Source organism: Paramisgurnus dabryanus, chromosome 2 (genome assembly GCF_030506205.2).
Source record: "Paramisgurnus dabryanus chromosome 2, PD_genome_1.1, whole genome shotgun sequence".
NCBI classification, from domain to species: Eukaryota; Metazoa; Chordata; class Actinopteri; order Cypriniformes; family Cobitidae; genus Paramisgurnus; species Paramisgurnus dabryanus.
The window spans coordinates 20,927,099-20,945,814 of NC_133338.1; the positions used below are offsets into that span (position 1 = coordinate 20,927,099).

The 18,716-nt window shown below is 36.9% G+C and overlaps 1 protein-coding gene across 2 annotated transcripts; it reads left to right on the forward strand.

Moving 5' to 3' along the window:
- The first annotated feature begins 3,347 nt into the window (after positions 1–3,347).
- On the forward strand, positions 3,348–17,122 carry trim25 (tripartite motif containing 25). 2 transcript variants are annotated; one of them, XM_065248620.2, is made up of 10 exons: positions 3,349–4,032; positions 4,148–4,243; positions 9,005–9,238; positions 9,891–10,059; positions 10,339–10,395; positions 10,599–10,688; positions 10,848–10,907; positions 11,164–11,262; positions 15,197–15,265; positions 15,353–17,122. In XM_065248620.2, the coding sequence occupies exons 1-10, from the start codon at positions 3,433–3,435 to the stop codon at positions 15,883–15,885; spliced, it is 2,007 nt and encodes a 668-aa protein (XP_065104692.1). In that variant the 5' UTR covers positions 3,349–3,432; the 3' UTR covers positions 15,886–17,122. The 2 variants fall into 2 exon arrangements, with proteins under 2 accessions (XP_065104693.1, XP_065104692.1); XM_065248621.2 differs by lacking the exon at positions 10,339–10,395 and having other exon boundaries at positions 3,348–4,032.
- Positions 17,123–18,716: the final 1,594 nt, after the last annotated feature.

Sequence of the window (18,716 nt, forward strand, 5' to 3'; positions counted from 1 at the left end):
TAATATGTTTTGTAATTATTTTTTTTTTACAATGACTTATCTGTGAGCTTTGTTATTTTTTTAAATTTAATGTGCCCTCATAATCTTTAATCAAAAACACAAATCTCCTCCAGTCCTCAAAATGATCTCTCCAGCCCTGCCTTATTTCATTTCAGAAGCCAGTTTCACTCGGATATACGTCACCATGTGGAAAATAAGACAATCGCTACTTCTGTCTCATGGCAAATTTAAACCCCCCCCCAAAAATTTCATTCATCCTTCACAGAGGTAATCCACATGTCTCCAATAAGTTAATAAGGGTCTTCTGCGGGTAATCAGTGCAATTTTGTGCATATTTAAAACTTTGGCTTCCGGTAACAACGCCATCTTGGAGTCTCGCAATCCACAAATTTTACCATAGTGAGCGTGGGATGCCATGGGTATGTCGCGCAGGGACTCTCTTGAATCGCATGAGATTACGTCGTAACTGGAAGCTAGTTGTTATAGTTTATAAAGATTAAAAAATACATATTTTTCTTACAAAATCGCTTACAAAATGATCAAATTAAGTTGAATTTACTCAGTACCGTGTCCATGTTGTTTAAACTAAAATTTTAGTTAAAATCAAGAATTTCATTACTATTTTTATTTAATTAAATCTAAGGCACATAATAATTTTTTACAGTGCGGTCGATAAATGCATTTGCTTATTCACTTGGATATTTTTATTCATAAATGTTCAAACAATCTTAGGGCAATTCATAATACACTTAAAACTTAAGGTATTAAAAGGTTCTTCACAGAACTACTGATTTGGTTCCTCAAGGAAAAATTCAGTTAAATGTTTTTAGTTTTCATATAATCATTTCTTATACCCTTTTATAACCTTGAAAAATAAAGGATCTTCAGATGTTAAAGCTTCTTTATATAACCATACAGCCAAAAAATGTTCTTCTATGGAATTGTAAAGCAAGAGAGTATTTTAAAAGGTGGCTAATTTTCACAAAAACACTTTGCTTTTTCTCCTAGGGCAACTGCAGGGGGCCGTAAATATAAATAGACAAATGTCAGCATCAGTGAGATTTACTGCCACATTAGTCTGCAATTCAACATGGCCATGCTTAAGATGAGATCCATCAGGAATACTGGCAGCAAGGACAGTCTTTCTCTGTGCCATGCTAAAATAATGTCATGGAATGTGCACATTAGTCACCTGAAAACAGACAAGGAGAATGAGGGGCACAGCTGTACATTACCATCTTTTCAGGTCAAACCCCCTTATGAACATAATCCATTATGCTTGCAAAGCCATCTGTCATCTTTCAGCCAAGACATTTTGCAGTAACTGTGCATGAAAGTCAACCTGACCAGTTGGTACTTCATGTTTGTTCTTAAAGGAGTAGTCCACTTTAAAGATGGGCTCCATTGACTTTTCATAGTAGGACATAAAAATACTATGGTAAGTCAATGGGCCCCATCTTAAAAGAGGACTACTCCTTTAAAGACTTATCAAATGAATACTTTTTTGGATATTGCTGTGTACACAGGTTTCCCACAGGCTATGGACTTCTATGATGTTCTGACTTTTTTTGGACAGTAGAGTTTTTGACTGGGTATAATGTAAACATAGAAAATTTCTACTCAACTTCAAAGCTCCTAACAGACTTGTTTAGTGCTTGTGGGACTTACAGAGACTCTAGAGATGACTGCCTATGTAAAGCCTCAAATTCACTCACCAGAAAATTTAAGGAACCATTAGGTAGATCTGGGATGGACACATGGAGTGTGTACGAACTCATCATGAGTTATAGCCGTAATGTTATAACGTCCAATAACGTAATAACGACCAATAACATAATAATTTTATTGTAATAAGCCAATAATGTCATAACATTTATTAACCAATAATGTAATAACGTGTCACACTTCCATGGCAGAGTACTTAGCTCTTCCAAATAGCTTAAAATCATGACCATACACACACTCTCTGTCTTTATTTATTGGGTCTATACCCAAAGTATATGAATATTGCACAATTTATTCAGCTAGGTTAATACGCAGGGCTGGGCTGTATGTATTTATTTTCCTCATTCTTCTGTCTTATTAAATTACTGATTTATTATGAAGCAATGTCAAAAATTTGATGTTTAAATTTTTTTTAAACTGAGTTATTTCAATGCAGGTATTTAGTTATAGCACCACCTGGCAGCAGGAAATGTGGCACATGTAAATGACTAACAAAGTTCTCCTTTATTTACAGGTTGGCTACCTGTTTAAATGGATGTTGGCCACCGTTCACTAATGTGTTCCTAAAGGACCATTGCGAGGATCTGCGCAACGTTGCTTGCATCTTTTTAACATCTGTTTGTTTACAATATATTCAATTAATGGGCACAGTAACTCATTAAAATTTATATAATATTTTTTTTTTAAATGTACGTGATAAAATGCCACTCATTTTAATTTAGACTTTTAGAAAGTGTAAAAAATAACACTAATGCATAGCCTTATTGAAACTCAATCGAGTTTATGCCGTAATATGTATTACACTGATAAACGAAAACAACTGTTAATTTATCGATACGATAAAATAATCTTACAATGGAATAAATTATTTGAATGAGAGCCGAAGTTTCGTTTATACCCTCCTACCGTGTTGCCAGATTGGGCGGTTTTCATTTCGAATGAGCTGATTTGGGATCAGTTTGGCAGATTTCTTCAGCATCCGGTTCAGGTTAGCAAGCAGCCTGTTCCTGTGCATTCACAAGTAATCTCTCTCACATTAAGCTGATCCCCCATCTCACGCGCAACTGAAAAACATAAATTTAACACGTCATGAAAAATGAATAGCGGTAATAACTACGAGGGGTTAATTAAGAAAAGTATTAGTATAGGTACTCCTGAATTGCATTTTTAACAGTGACGTACAACGTGTGTTAATAGTTAAAAAATATGATTTCCTGCATTTGTGAACTCTTCATCAAATTTGCAGAAAATATGACACCTGTTGGAAGCATATGTTGGAAGCTATTAAGTTAACGTTAAAGTGCACTCAACTGAATGCGAAAAAAGAAATGCAACAAATATGTATATTATTAATTAATATAATAATAATATCTCGCTCTCGCTCTCTCTCTCTCTCTCTGTGGGCGCCTAATGCGCTCTTATTACGTTAAAGAGCCTGTGTTTTGCTGTGGGAATTGACTACTGCTGGTGTTTATAGCTAGTAATCGTGGCAGTTAAACTACTAAACTAGTTGTTTATCTAACATTTTTAGTGTTTTTTGTGCGTTTCGGTAGGTTTTGGATAGCTTTTTACCTGGAAATCATCAGCCGTATTTGGCAACCCTCATAGTTTCAGTTTCGTTTCTTTTCCACTGAGGCGCAGCTTTGTGAGTGCTTGCGCGTGCGCGTGTAGTCAGCCATCGCTACTCGCCTAAACCTCTCCCAAACAATGGCCGAAAAAATGTCTTTACTGAGTCTCGAAGACGATTTGACATGCAGCATCTGTTTGTGTGTATTCGACAACCCAGTGAGTTTAATCTGTGGACACAGTTTCTGCGCCAACTGTCTCGAAGCGGCGTGGAGCGACAAATCATCAACGCTGTTTTGTCCTCACTGCCGTATGCAGTTTAGTTCTAAACCCGAGCTGAGGAAGAACACCGTCCTCGGTGCTGTACTAGAGGCCTATAAAGGAAACTCGGGTATCTCTGAGTCTGAACCCATGAAGACACCCGTTGAGGTGATAAAGAACGAGCCAGAACCGATAAAGTGTGACAGCTGCATGGAAGCCCCAGCCGTCAAAACTTGTTTAACGTGTATGGCTTCTTACTGTGAGGATCATGTCAGGCCTCACCGGGAGAACGCGATATTCCGCGCTCATCAGCTCTCTGATCCGCTTTCTGATCTGCTGGAGCGTCTCTGTCCCGATCACAGCAAGCTGATGGAGTTCTTCTGCTCCAAACACGGGTGCTGTATCTGTAGCAATTGTCTGCATTTTGGACATAAGGGCTGTGAGTTCACCAGCACAGATGACCAGCGCTTCAAGCAAAAGGTATTTAAATGTCTACATTCAGATGAATAGTGAAGTAAACCCAATGCACAAAAAATGTATTATTCCATAAGTGTGAAATACAATTTATTTATTTTTTTGCTGTTTTGTCTTTCAGACGAACCTGAATGGCATGCTTAACACCCTTGAAGTCAAAATAGACAAGAATCAGCAGGTCGTCGCTCAGATGAAGGAGCAACAAATTAAGTTAAAGGTTGGCAAATGTTACTTTAACTTTTTTAACAGAATAAGTCTATCCATATATTGGCTTGTTTTGCAGTGTGTGAATTAAACCATGATTTTTGGAAGTCTCCAATATTACAGTAAGACATGCACATCATATGCATATGTACAGTACAGTATGCTTCAATGAGCTTAGCCCAAATGAAACTTCCTGTTGCACTTAAAATTATATCAACACATTGAACAAGGCCGCTGTGTATTGCAAGGCACTTTAGTGGGTCTTTAAATCTTACCACAAGCCGTGATGTCTGATTTTTGGTTTTTCTGTAGATTGACTGATAGACTATGACTATGAACAGGGCTGGATCCAGGCATGGGCAGGACATCTGTCTTACCCATCCAATCAGAATTTAGGCAAAGACATTATTTTATTTTTTTATGATTTATGCATGGGTTAAAGTCAATCTGAGGATATACTGAGAAATGGCTGTAGACTGTCCCTAAAATAATGCTTTTATTATTTGACAGCAATGTCACTCACTAGGTGGCTTCATTTTAAAAACTGAGGTAACCATGGTTAACTATAGTAAACCATTATTATTTGGTTTTTACTGTAGTAAACCCATGGTTAATTTTATAAGGACTTTTGGGCACAAATGCCACCGAGATAAATAAAAATGCCTCCTAATTTCAAGTTAAAGGAGCAAAAATTTCACAATTAACTTAAATCTGTTACGCCTTTCACTGTTAAAATAAAACGTGAATATGAAAAAAGTGTCATGAAGATAGCATTGCATTTAGACCTGCTCACGCCACAGTGCATCCTTCTTGTCTTGTGGAGAAAAAAACTTGTAAGAAAAAACCAGGCTTAGCCGAGAGGGTCAGTTCTCTTATGATGCGCTACAGCTGCACCCCTTAACTCTTGGGTAAAATGAAAGCTTATAATAGCAATTATTCATTGTATATTGGTTTGAAAATGTCGGGTCTGATTTGTGGCAGATGTTGGCAACTGAAAAAGACAAACAAAAATTGTGATAGGGGTCTTTTTGTTGAATTGGAAGAATGCATATAGTAGTAATATATACATATAATAGTTATAATTATGTATTACATTAAAAATGTCAGTTTTGAGCCAAATGTCAAGCGGTTGAGGAATGTTTTAAATAAAAATAGCAAAAGGCAAATTAAGCAAATTTTTGCAAGATAATTAAAAGGTCATCTCATAATAATGAGCTTCTTGGCATTTAAAGCAGAAATCAACATTAATCTTTTAACAGCCCTAATATATATAATCAAAAGATTAATCGCGATTAATCACATACAAAATAAATGTTTATGTTTGCATAATATATAAACGTTTGTGTTTGTATAATTACTATGTATATATAAATAAACACATACATGTATACTTTTTTAAATTATGTATATATTTTTAATTTATATATATGATATAAAATATATAATAAATAGATAAAAAATATATATATGTATGTATGTACATATATGTATATATGTTAAATTCATACATGCATGTGTGTGTATTTATATATACAAAAAAATGGCACGTAATACACACTCAAATATATAATGCAAACACAAACTTTTATTTTGTATGCAATTAATCTTTTGACAGCCCTCTCCATTCTAGTTTAGTCTATTAGTAATCTGGACAGTTAGTCAGTATCACAGAGAGAACACTAGTACCATCTGCAAATTAAACTTTATTTTTTAAGGATTGCCATATTATTTCATCAGATTCACAACTTCTATAACATCCCTGTCAAATATGAAACTTATGACCAAGCGATTTGTGGAATGTTGGTAACATTAAATGGGGCTTAAATGTAATACTTTTTCAAATTTGTGTACTGCTGTTTTCACAGCAATGTGCAATTACCATCATCAAATATATTATTGAGAAATATTTACAGACAAATTATCCAAATATTGCAAATATGCGTATCACAATATGTGTATAGTAAATGTTTTCAGCAAATTAATGAATTTAACTTGAAAGTTTTAGATGCACATAGAGAGACAGGCGATCCCAGGAAGAATGTGCAGCATGTGTTGGTTATGTGATGTGATTTTCAGTGTTTAAATGAAGAGTTTCATTGCAAAACCAGTTTTTTTAAATTTTAATTAGTCAGAAATCTCGTGTTTTGGTTGTGCATTCCAATTAAAATCAATTCAACTGCAGTTGGTTTGTTTTGATTTAAACCTTGATAACTTAAAAATACAGCTAAGTAGCACCATAAAACAAAATAATAAAATGATGATAACACAATAATAAACATGTTTTGACAAAAATGTTAAAAACGGTTTTGCAACGAAACTCTTCAAATATATTTTATTATAATTTAAATAGCTTTTACAAACTTAAAGTGCCCGTATTATGAAAAACTCACTTTTTCTGGGTTTTGGGGTGTTATTTTGTGTCTCTGATGCTCCCACACGCATACAAACTTGGAAAAAAATCCATCCATGCTGTTTTGAGTGAGATACAGGTTTCTGAATGTCCTCTGCCTTGAGTCTCAGATTGCGCGAGTTAAAACTCAGCTCCGTTGTGACGTAACAAAAAATTTCGTCACATTCAGTTTGAATTTTCCCGCCCACCACCCCACTCGCAGGTCTCCACCCACCAGGTAGCTAGAGAGCATAGAGCAGTCACTTGAATGAGACCCTCTGTGGCTGTGCTGTTATCATGTCTCACGGAAATAACAGCGCTATTTGGATATTATGGATTATACTTCCACCTACTTTTAAAAACAAAGTTTTAACGCGTGGTTATTGGAACCCGGAGTATCTTATATACAGTGTGTTACGACGCAAACAGTCCTCAGATTGTAGGCGATAAGACCTTCATGCGAAATCTGATGTAAACAACAGACTATGTATCTATATTTCACGGATTATAAGCATTTGTGGACAAATGGTAATTGGATGTATTTTATTGGACTTTCATGGATCATTCACACATCTGAAACAGACTGGATTCGATTCGCGATCGCGTTGTTTCATCGTTAAAGGTAAGAAGTCACGTTATATTTTGCATGTTGTCATCTTCTGTCACAAAATACTACATTTATGATGCTAGAGCTAAAAGCTTTTTGCCAAACTAACCGAGACCGTAACTGTTACGCCCCGGCTTTTCTGACGAGGTGAGCCTCTAATAACTTTACGGTCCGCATAGATATATACACGGTCCGGACCTCCCGCTAGCTTCTAGCAATTAGCATGCGGTCCACAAGCAGTATACATCCCCCGCCAGGTCTTAATTTCTGTAATTTGCGAAAATAATGCGTTTAAAAATGTTTATAACGGGAATATGTTAGTATTGTCCAGGGAAACGAGTGTATTGTTCAGACTGCTACATCACAATTTACGCTGGAATCTTTGTGTGTCATGATGAGTTTGACACACCGAGACCGGGCCTTACAGCCCCGGCTTTTCTGACGATGCTAACCCCCGAGCCTTATAACTTTACGGTCCGGACCTCCCGCTAGCTTCTAGCAATTAGCACGCGGTCCACAAGCAGTATACATCCCCCGCCGGGTCCTAATTTATGTAATTTGCGAAAATAATGTGTTTAAAAATGTTTTATAATGGGAATATGTTCGCATTGTTCAGGGAAAACGAGTTTGTTGTTGTGACTGCTAACGTAACATCACAATTTACTCAGGAATCATTGTGTGTCATGAGTTTCTTCTCCTGTAGTGTACTTATTAGTGATACTTTTCTGCATGAATTGTCTGTTGGCAACATAAACCGTTAATAATAATAATAATATATAAAATAATAACACAGTATGGTCTGTACTGCTCACGAGACCACTGAGCATGCGCACGATCACATGACGTTAGTAGTGGGGCGTGATCAAAGGAGCAGTAGCTCATAAATATGTAAGACTAGCTCAAAACGGCACAATCTGAACTGCCCTGAAACAGAGGCTACTAGAGATGGGTAACAATCTTTTCCTACAAGCTATTTCGAGCAAACAACTTTTGAAACATGCTTGATGGAACTCATACTCCTATATAACTTGTGGAAAAGCAGTCATAAGATGGGCACTTTAATGCCTTTTTGCATTGTATGTTGCATCATACAGCCCTATCGTGCAGCCCTAAAGGCGGGCATTTGATTTTAGACGGGCATGTGATTTCAGATGGCAAAGGGAGTTTACAGTGTGTAAATAAAGGTGTGTGTCGTGGAGCAATGGCAGTACTACTCCAGGGTACATGGGTGTTCAGCTCGTGGCATGAGTTCAAACAGTTCATGATCTAGTCCTTGCAAAAAACTTAACTTTAACATGATATCATTCTTAAGATACACGGTAACATAAATCCAAAAAGTACCTTACGTATTCCTCCACAGGGGGACCAGCCTGATCCAATAGGTAAAGTCTTTCCCCTAGACCCATCTTGTTGGTCGGTTTTCTGCACATACACCCTGCGCTTCGTATCATGTTTGGTCTACAAAGATGCCCAAATTTATACAGTGATATAAAATGTAAAGGAAGGAAATTATCTGCAGCACATGTAGTTGTTAAATAGTATAATTTTTTTCCTAGTAATAATAAGACTGTACAGTAAAAATGATGTTCTAATTCATTTTCAAAGATTTTTTTAAAATGTCCACTTTTTGTATGTTTGGAAGAAACATATAGGTTGAATACAAATGTTTAAGTAAACAATTACAGGAATTTTTGTTTTTATAGATTCATATTTATATTGTATCCCCTTGCCAGATTTTGGGCTAGATCACCTTTTTTCTTTTGTTTTTGCTTTCTCAGGGCTTGGCTGCAACCCGCAAACATATTCTTGAGACAGAATACAGACAGATCAGACAAATGATCGACAGAGATGAGAATGAGGCCATGCATGCCATTGATGAGGAACTGATAAAAGGTCAAAGCAAACTGGCTTCCATGATGAAGAAATTTAATGAGAACGTCGAGAAAATGAGCAGTACCAAATCTGAGATCAACAGTCTGCTGGACCAGTCACAGTCACTTACCTTCCTAAAGGTAATTGGAAAGCAGTTTGCTGTAGCAGTTTATAATTTAAGTCATTCATCCAGAAAACCCTTCTTCAGCACTGTTATATTTTTAATGAATGTATATATGTGTAATATATAATATTTAATTAAGTTATATGGTGTGTCAAACTTAGTGTAAAATTAATTTGTGAGAGTACTAACTGAGGGGTTGTCCATTGTATCCATTGTAGTGTTTGGCAACTGGATTGTTGTATAAAAAAACAGAAGCTGCTTTACTTTAAGGCCAGCTGGCAACACTCATGATGCCATCAACTCACTGACTGGATTCAAACCTCTGCATACATAACAACCTCTCTAGTTTGCGGAAAAGTCTAAGCTGTGCGCATTACAAGCTCAGGTGCAAAAAGCAAAAAAAAGTCTGAACGCGTTACGTAGTTATGAATAGTCGCGAATCTGGAAACCCTGGCTGTTCACTTGCGCAGAAATTTTGTTCGGCTTATATAGAATGTACATGTAAATGAACATTTTAATCAGATTGCAATGTTTAGGGTTTATGTACAGGAAACTGTATTGTCGTAACCTGCAATCGGATTAAATTCAATCAGATTGACAAAATGTTGTGCATGTAAACATAACCTTTGATCTCTTGAACAATGTTCTGTCTTGGTTTTCTGTCACAGGCCTGTGTGAATTTGCCATCAGTGGTTAATTTTGAGCCCTATAATCCTCGCATTAATGTGGATAGTAACAAGGTAATTTCTTACCACTCATCTGCAGTTGCACTGAAAGAATGGATAACTAGATTACTGGAGCAACCAGCAGAAAACCGAATCCTTGTACTTAAACCAGGTGCGTTGGTTTAGGATCTTCCCTATGTTGTGCGTTGTTTTGATAGTTTGCAGGTGCGTGGTACAGTATACAGTGATGTCACTCTTTGCATTCAAATGTTTTTACAGACTTTGAGAAAACTGTTCTTTCCACAGGAAAGGTTTTTTTAAGCAATCAGTGCTTATAAAACAAATAAATAGATAATATACACAACATCCTGGGCTTAATTAAAAAGTATGTTGCTTCATTATATGTTGAATTTTTAATGCATGTATAAAGTAAACTGATTTTCTCTCAAAGCCCAATTCTCAGAAAACCGTGAGAGTTTTACAGCTCTGCCAAATCCAAGAGAAATGTGTAAGTTGTAACTATAGCTCATTTCCAACATGCAATCCAATAATGTTGTAGTTGTATGTATTGTATAAGTATTGTATGTATTCACTCCACTTTCTGTACTGTCTTTAAGTCCCTGAATTAAAAACCATCCATGCCCTTTCATACACTTTTATTACATTCTGACTCTTTTAACATTTCTGCTCTTTCTCATAATATCTTTATAGTCTCTCAACCACACACACATGTGAGATCACCTAGTCCAGGAGCTCCTCTCAGAGGCAGAGTTCAAGGAACTAAACAGAAAAATCAGCCCAGTATGTCATTAAGAAAATACTTTTATTTTTTTTAACTAACATACAACTATGCACATACACCATCTGCTTGTTTGCAGTTTTGAATTATTAGTTCTGCATTTTATCTTGCCATATCTCTATTCATATGTGTCTCTCTCTGTGTCAATCGTTTCCTCATAGATAAGAGTCGTGCTACTAAAGAAAAGAATGACAAGCCACGTAAAGACCAAAGTGCCAACAGTAAGCTCTGACCACCCTCCATCTGTTCATTATTTTACAGTACATCTGATAATTAGGCTACTACTAGTAGTGATGCATATGTGCAAATTTGTTTTTTTACTTGGAAAGCCTTATTTTTCTATTTTATTTACATTAAGTTTTGCAGTGGTATTCACATATTTTTCTGAAAATTAATATATTTAAAACTAGTATTTTATTGCTTTAAAATTTTACAGAATCATTCACTAAAAATGATTATTCATATCTCCTTTCCTAGGAACTAAGAATAATCCTAGGGAAATGAATCCTTCTCTTTCAAAAAGCATGGAAAACATCACAGACATGATGACAGCAAAGTTAAAGATGTGTGAAATTGGTATGTTCTTGTTCAGTGATGCTTTCCTATACAGTTTTTCATTTCTGTGTGAAGTCTGTAAGAACACAATGTACACTGATGAGCCAAAACATTATGACCGCCAACCTAATATGCCATTGGTCTGTCACATGCTCCGAAAACAGCACCAAACTGCCGAGGCAATATTTCCAAGATGGCAGTGCACACGGATGCAGAAGCTTTGTGTGTTTCTTTCCGGTGCTTTTTTTAGTAAAATTGTCTTTTGTTTTCTCACTTGTAAAAGCGAACGATCATTATAGCCACCAAGAACTGTTTCAAATTGGTATGGACTGCACAATATATTATTTAATCTCAGAAACAATACCTCGGGATATTCTCAGACCACCAGTACTAAGGTGGATACCTAGATGGTGCAGGGAGAGAAGACAGAAGTGGGGCAAATGTGCTGACCTGCTAACTTGGCTAAGAGATAACAAAAATCTCTTTCTTGCGAGTTCACTCACCAATAAAATGGATGAGCTCAGACTGAGCACTGCTACACAGAGGAAAATAAAGGACTTGCTGTATTCTGATTCCTATAGAGGTGTGGCGAAACAATAAAATTAAGGATACAGTTGAGCAGATCACTTGCTTCTTTGTGCCGACAGAACAACTGACTCGGGAAAATCAGACGAAAGACTTTGAGGCTGTTTATATCTGGTATTTAGATGTGTTTTGTACCAAGCACAATGTTTTAACATTGTTTCTGACTTCTAGTGCGAAACAACTGTTCAGCGCTATCTTTAGTCTTTCATTGATAAAACTGAAGCGGATACTCTGTGCCTCATTTAGGCATTAAGCAGATGCTTGGCTTCTTATATCTTTGTTTTATTTGCGAGCGCATGAACCCTAAAAAGAGAAATTAGGTCAGATCAAACAAGGGATAGAGGAGAACTTCAATAACAACTACAACTCGCCATCTGTGTGGCTCTTAACACAGCCCTTACTCGCCTAAGGGGATGGATACAACATTTATGTCAGAATGATTTTTGTCGATTACAGCCAAGCGTTCAACACCATAATTCCAAACAAGCTTGTCGACAAACTACTTGCATTAGCCCTTAGTCTGTCCATGTGTGAATAATGGATTTCCTCATCAGTAACCTCCAGATTGTCAGACTGGACAAGCAAACATCATTCACTATCACCTTGAGTCCCCCAGGGCTTTGTGCTGGGTCCCTTACTTTTTGCACTTTTCACACATGACTGCCAACCCATCCACAACTCAAACATTATTGTTAAATTCGCAGAAGAGACGAAAATCATCAGGCTCATATCAAACAATGAAAACCACACAAAGCGCTATCTACATCAACACTGAGTTCGTGCAATGGAGTAACCATTACAGAGGACTTCTTCTGGGCAACAATTTTTAAGTACATAACACATGTAAAAGTTTTATCCACACGAGTGTTTCAACCCAATGTTTTCCAGGCGAATATTGTCTAGAGCATCACACACCCATCAAAATGGTTTGTCCCTGTCTCACAGTGCACAGTGATGCCTACACTCCCCCATGGGAAATGGAGATGGCACTCATACAATGCCCCAGATTTCCACCAACTGCGGAGCGGCTGCAGATTGGCTCCGATGCGTTACGGCTCCGCACTCCGCCGTCTGGCAATAACCACCAGTTCCGTATTTGTTGCAGAAAGGCTGCGTGCTGAAATTACGAGAACCCATGAGGTCTCGCAAATTCACGTGATGATCGCGCGATATCTAGTTCTGTCTCCGCCCATTATGACGCTAAATTATGACGTTTTGCTGGACCAGTCCAGATCACAACACGAGATCTCACGAATTCGGGTATGATCACGCAATATAGTCATGGCTCCGCCCTGCGGAGCTGTCCGGCATCCGGCAAAAATAGAAGCTCTGCGTATTTGTTCCGGAGGGCTGCGGATGGCCGGAGCTGTGACGGATTGGGAACGCAGTCAGTGGAAATACACACATTGACTTGAATGGAAACTGATTGACTCCGCCGCCGTTCCTCAGCGGATCCGCAGCGTTCCGCAGTCAGTGGAAATCCGAGGTCATGCACAGTGTATTACGAAGCATTCCTTACATAACCATCTTTAAGACCTCTTGTTGACTTGGACAAGGTGGAAAAGCCCTTGTTAACCTATGACGCTTTGGTGGCTAAAATCTGTTTGTTGTTTGTCCTACCCAGTCGCATGTAGATGCGTATAAATAGCACGAAGTGTGAAAATGGTGCAATACATATGCCAAATTCCAATTTGGTGTGCATATGATACGCCAGTCCTCCCCATTCACTTAAAAGGCGCATCTTTTTTTGTTGTTTTATTTATTGGTTTCTCAATTTTTTTCTGTTTTTTTTAACCATTTTCACTTGGGTTAAGGGTTAGATTTGAGATTTGCTTAAGGAGGTTATTTAATATTTAGGTTTTGACATGTTTTTGTCTATTTTTAAGCCATGGTCGCTTGGAGTTGGGGTTACAAATGAGGTTGGGATGTCATTTTTATGTAATAAAAAGTTAGTTGTTCTAACCCCAAACCTAAGCGACAATGGTTCAATTTCCAAAAAAATGGAGAAACCAATAAATAAAACGACATAAAAGATGTGCCGCTTAAGTGAATAGGGAGAACTGGCGTATCATATGCACGCCAAATTGGAATTTGCACGTTTTTTTACACTTTGTGCTATTTGTACGCAACTCCGTGAGACTGGGTTCGTTTGTCCCTCTTCAGACAAAACATCTTGCTGTTTCAAGAATACTCTAACCCAGTCTCTAACCTTATCAGAACAATTTGGCCTTTGTCAAAGTCCTGTTTGCCCTGCATCCAACACGCTGATAACAAGAACTTATTGTTTGCTTACCTTCTAATCTACCCAGACCTTTATTTGTGGCAGTTAAATAATACTTTACCAGTGACTTGTCAAAATGTTTTGTCTTATCAGTGTATTAACTAATAGTATTCAAATGACAGAATCTGAATTTATTTTGTGTGAGTACAGAAAACATTTCAGGTCTCAATAATACAGATCAGCACTATCCCAGTAGGGCCAATGACAATTCAAAAGGCTCCTATACCTTTTCCGGCTTACTCTTTTTTTATCTCTGTATTTAAAGGGGATAGTTCAGGAAGATAATACTTTTTACTTGTTTGAGAAAAAATAAGAATGAGTATAGTTAAGACAGAATAATATTTATAAAATTGCTGATCTATTTTTTTTTAAGTTTAGTTTCACGTGTGCACATGAAACTTTCGCTTTCACATGCGCACGCGATAGTTTCACGTGCGCCCTTAAAAGTTTGACATGCGCGCGCTAAACTAAACTTTATTTTATTTTTTCTCCATGTCCCCTTAGGGGCTCCGTAGAAAATACATTGATTAACATGCGCGCTTGAAAGTTTCACATACGCGCCCTAAACTAAACGCGATAGTTTCACGTGCGCACGCGAAACTAAACTTTACGCACGCGAAACAAATTTTTTTTAAAAATTTTCTCCATGTCCCCTTTGGGGCTCTGTAGAAAATACATTAATACATGTGTGCGCTTGAAAGTTTCACGTGCGTTCCCTAAACTAAATGCGATAGTTTCACATGCGCACTCGATGGTTTCACTAAACTTTATTTTTGTCCATGTCCCGTAAGGGGCTTCGTAGAAAATACATTGATTGTTATGTAATCAAATGTTTTTTTAAAGTTTAGTTTCGCGTGTGCACATGAAACTTTCGCTTTCACGTGCGCACGCGATAGTTTCACGTGCGCCCTTTTAAGTTTTAATGTGCGCTCGCTAAACTAAACGCGATAGTTTCACGTGCGCACGGGATGGTTTCACGTGCGCACGCGAAACTAAACTTTATTTTATTTTTTCTCCATGTCCCCTTAGGGGCTCTGTAGAAAATACATAGATTTTTATGTAATGCTTTTTAACTTGGGCTTTCTTTAGTTACAGATCAATTTTCTGGTGGTTCAATGGCTGCGCAGAGTTGGGTTCAAAGGAATGAACTTCTTAAATGTGAGTTAAAACTAGTTTGGTTTAAGATTTTTAATAAAATTGTATTCATTTTGTTATCTCTAATGTGATTGTTTTTTATCTTTATAGATGGCACTATCCTCAATTTTGATGTCAGAACGGCTCACAAGCGGATTTTGCTCTCTGAAAATTTCACCAAAGCTTCAGTCTCAGATGAGCCTACTAACTATCCGGATATTCCTACTCGCTTCTCTGTTTGTTCCCAGGTGCTCTGCACCAAGGGCTTCTCTCAGGGGCGCCATTACTGGGAAATCAAAATGAGCAGCAACAACTTCTGCGGATTGGGGCTCGCATATGGTAGGATCGACCGGAAGGGTCCATCCAGCCGCCTGGGCCGCAATGTGGAATCCTGGTGTGTGGAATGGTTTAACGTGAAGCTTTCTGCATGGCACAACAGCATTGAGACGGTGTTGGCGAATCCAAACCCCAGTCGTGTGGGCATCCTGCTGGATTGTGATGGGGGAAGTGCAACATTCTATAACGTGCAGGACCGGGCCTACCCATTTCACACTTTCGTGTTTCCTTTCTCTGAGCCTGTGTATCCAGCTTTCTGGATCTTTTCAAATGGCTCGAATGTCTCTCTGTGCAAGCTCACTAACTAAAACTAGACTAGTCAACATTTGAAGTGGATCAAAAAAGTTCATCAGAGTTTTCCTAAGACAAGAACGTGTATTAGTCAAAACTTAAAAGTTTTTTTTATCCACTTAAAATGTTAACTATATATATACAGGTAACTGATATTAAATGATTGTCAATGTTGATTCTTTATGGTGAAATGAACTGGTTGTTTTGTGATGATAATAATACGGGTTTCTTTTAAAGGCATGTCAGCCGAGGTAACATTCATGTAAATTATTATGTTGGCTTGGCATGTCTTATATCTTCAAATCAAGTATATATTTAATCATGACCAATCAAGTTGGTCACTTGGTTTTAATAAATAACTGGTGACTGTATATTTTTGTGCTTATCACCTTAAATAAATTAAATTTTCATTTGAGTTGAAACAAAGACATAAAACTAATGTTGGGAATTGTTTGCTGGACAATGGTCAGTTATAGATTTCTGGTCAGAACCCAACTATTTGAATCAAGTATTTCAGATTAATGTAATGTATTATATAACATTTGTGTTATACTGTACAACGGGCATGTTGAATGCTTTATTCTGATTGGTTGAGTAATGTTCCATGGGTGTTGAGTCTTTTTCAGTAAACCACACACCTAACCTTTCAAATGTCTTAAAAATAGGCACCAGAGCAATGTTTGTGATAACCGTGGGACAATGCATTATAATGTAAGCATTACCGCCTTGGGTGTGCATAATTTCTTTTATAATTCAACAACCTGTTTTCAATTATTCCTTTCTTATGTAACCTAACCTTTATGTCATTGTGTATAGCTTGTTAATCGCATATTATTTTATTTTGTGGACTTGGTTCAAAGTGCATGGCATAAAATAAAAGACTACAGGTGTCATATGTGAAGCATGTATACATGGCACTTTCACCTCAATTTTTGCCAAATTAAAATGCAATATCAAAACAAATTTTATTTATGATTTATGATGGTAAAGTATTGACGATGTCCATGTATTATATGAGAATATGTTTCTAAATATTGATTACTCTTCTCTGTTGTATTTGTATCCTTGTGATGCTATGCAAGTGCATGTGACATTTGCGATTTCTAGTCTTAAAATGGTTCAATCTTGTTGGTGTCTCATGTTGTTTTATGTTCATATCAGTGAGTAAATGGACCAATTCACTTGTAGGCGGAATTATTTCAATTCTGATAAAATTTCAAATGTGTTGAAGAATAAAGGGATGCTGAATCTCTATCTTGTATTTGATTCAAAACTGGATTTTAACATTTTGGTATATTGTGGTTTGCATTTGGACACATACAACAAAGCCTAGTAACAGAATGTTTCTTCTGAGAGATCTGTATTGCTAATAATAAACTAGGCTCATATGAAATAATCAGCCAGAACTTGGAAGACCAATGTACTCAAACTAATTTGAGTAATTATTTAAAAAAATAAATAATGAAATTGACCAATTTATTTTGCAATACTTTATTCATTGAATAAAATATTTAACCAGTAATTAATGTATCTATTTATTTTTAAATATTTCACAAAAAAATATTTTTTATTGTTTTAAACATTTCACAATATTAACTTCCCCTAGGGAATGTGGAGTTGACGTCACGCCGTGTGGCATTATGAGTAATCCGCCATATTTGCAGGATCGCCTCCTATCCCGCTGTATTTGAGTTAGTGTGTTGGAGGTTGTTTTTGTATTTTCTGTCGAGATTTTAATAAACTTGGATATGTTTGGTCAGTACTGCTCGATCAAGAACTGCCACAGCAGGTCACACGATCGTTCAGGGAGGAAACTGAACAACGGAATACGTTTTTTCAGCTTTTATTTGGGGGAAGCCGGTGGAGGAGCTGACGAAAAGACGCCGGATCGCGTGGTTTGCCTGCCGCAATCAGGAGAAAAAACTTTTACTTTTCAAAAAAATCCCTGCATCAGCTATAGAGTGTGTTTGCTGCATTTTCAGTCATTCAGTAATTTGTGATTAATAAAAGCAGAACCACTTAAATTGTCTTGTTTTTATGCTAACACTGTCAAACTAACTTGTAAATGTAAATTATGTAACGTTATTCATTCATTTCTGATCAACATAACCACAAGAGTTATAAAAATAAATCTTTAGACAATTTTGACGATTATAACAAATATTTTTTATTAAATGCAACTGCTCAAACCCACTGCTTGTGACTCTTTGAAATAACATAACGTTAGCTGAATATTTAGCATTTTGTTTGTTTTAATAACTTGGCCAAGAACAGAAGAGCCATCTTATATACATGTGTTGATTCATTGCACAGAATAAAACGGATATTTTTTATAGATTCATTAAGATACGTATACATTGTAAGTAAATGGCATATATCTTTTAGCTGGTTTGCCAACCGTCATAAAACTCCGAAAGAAGAATGTCATCTTACTATGAGCTTGAAGGGATTTATAGCTCTTAAACTCCTGCAAAGTGTATGCACTCAATCCAAAAACAAGGTAATAATAACAGATATGTGAGCGGAGGTAGTGCGTCTGGATCCGTAATCCAGTCATGGGCTGCTAAATCACATGGATCTGTTGTTTATTTGTCCAAATAAAGTTTTTTGGCAGTAGCACTTAGTTTCTCCCGATAGGGTCCCTTCTCTTTTTCTTTCAAACTCCTAAATTTCTTCGGTTCTTCTTCAAGTTTACCTAGTTTTAGCTTAACACACCCACAATTAAATGGCATAGCGGTCGGCGGTGCCTCTAAACATGGCGCCCACGTCCCATAATGCAACACTGCGGTGACGTACATTAACAATCCCTATAAATCAATTGCTGAATGACACCAATTTGAAATTTTAC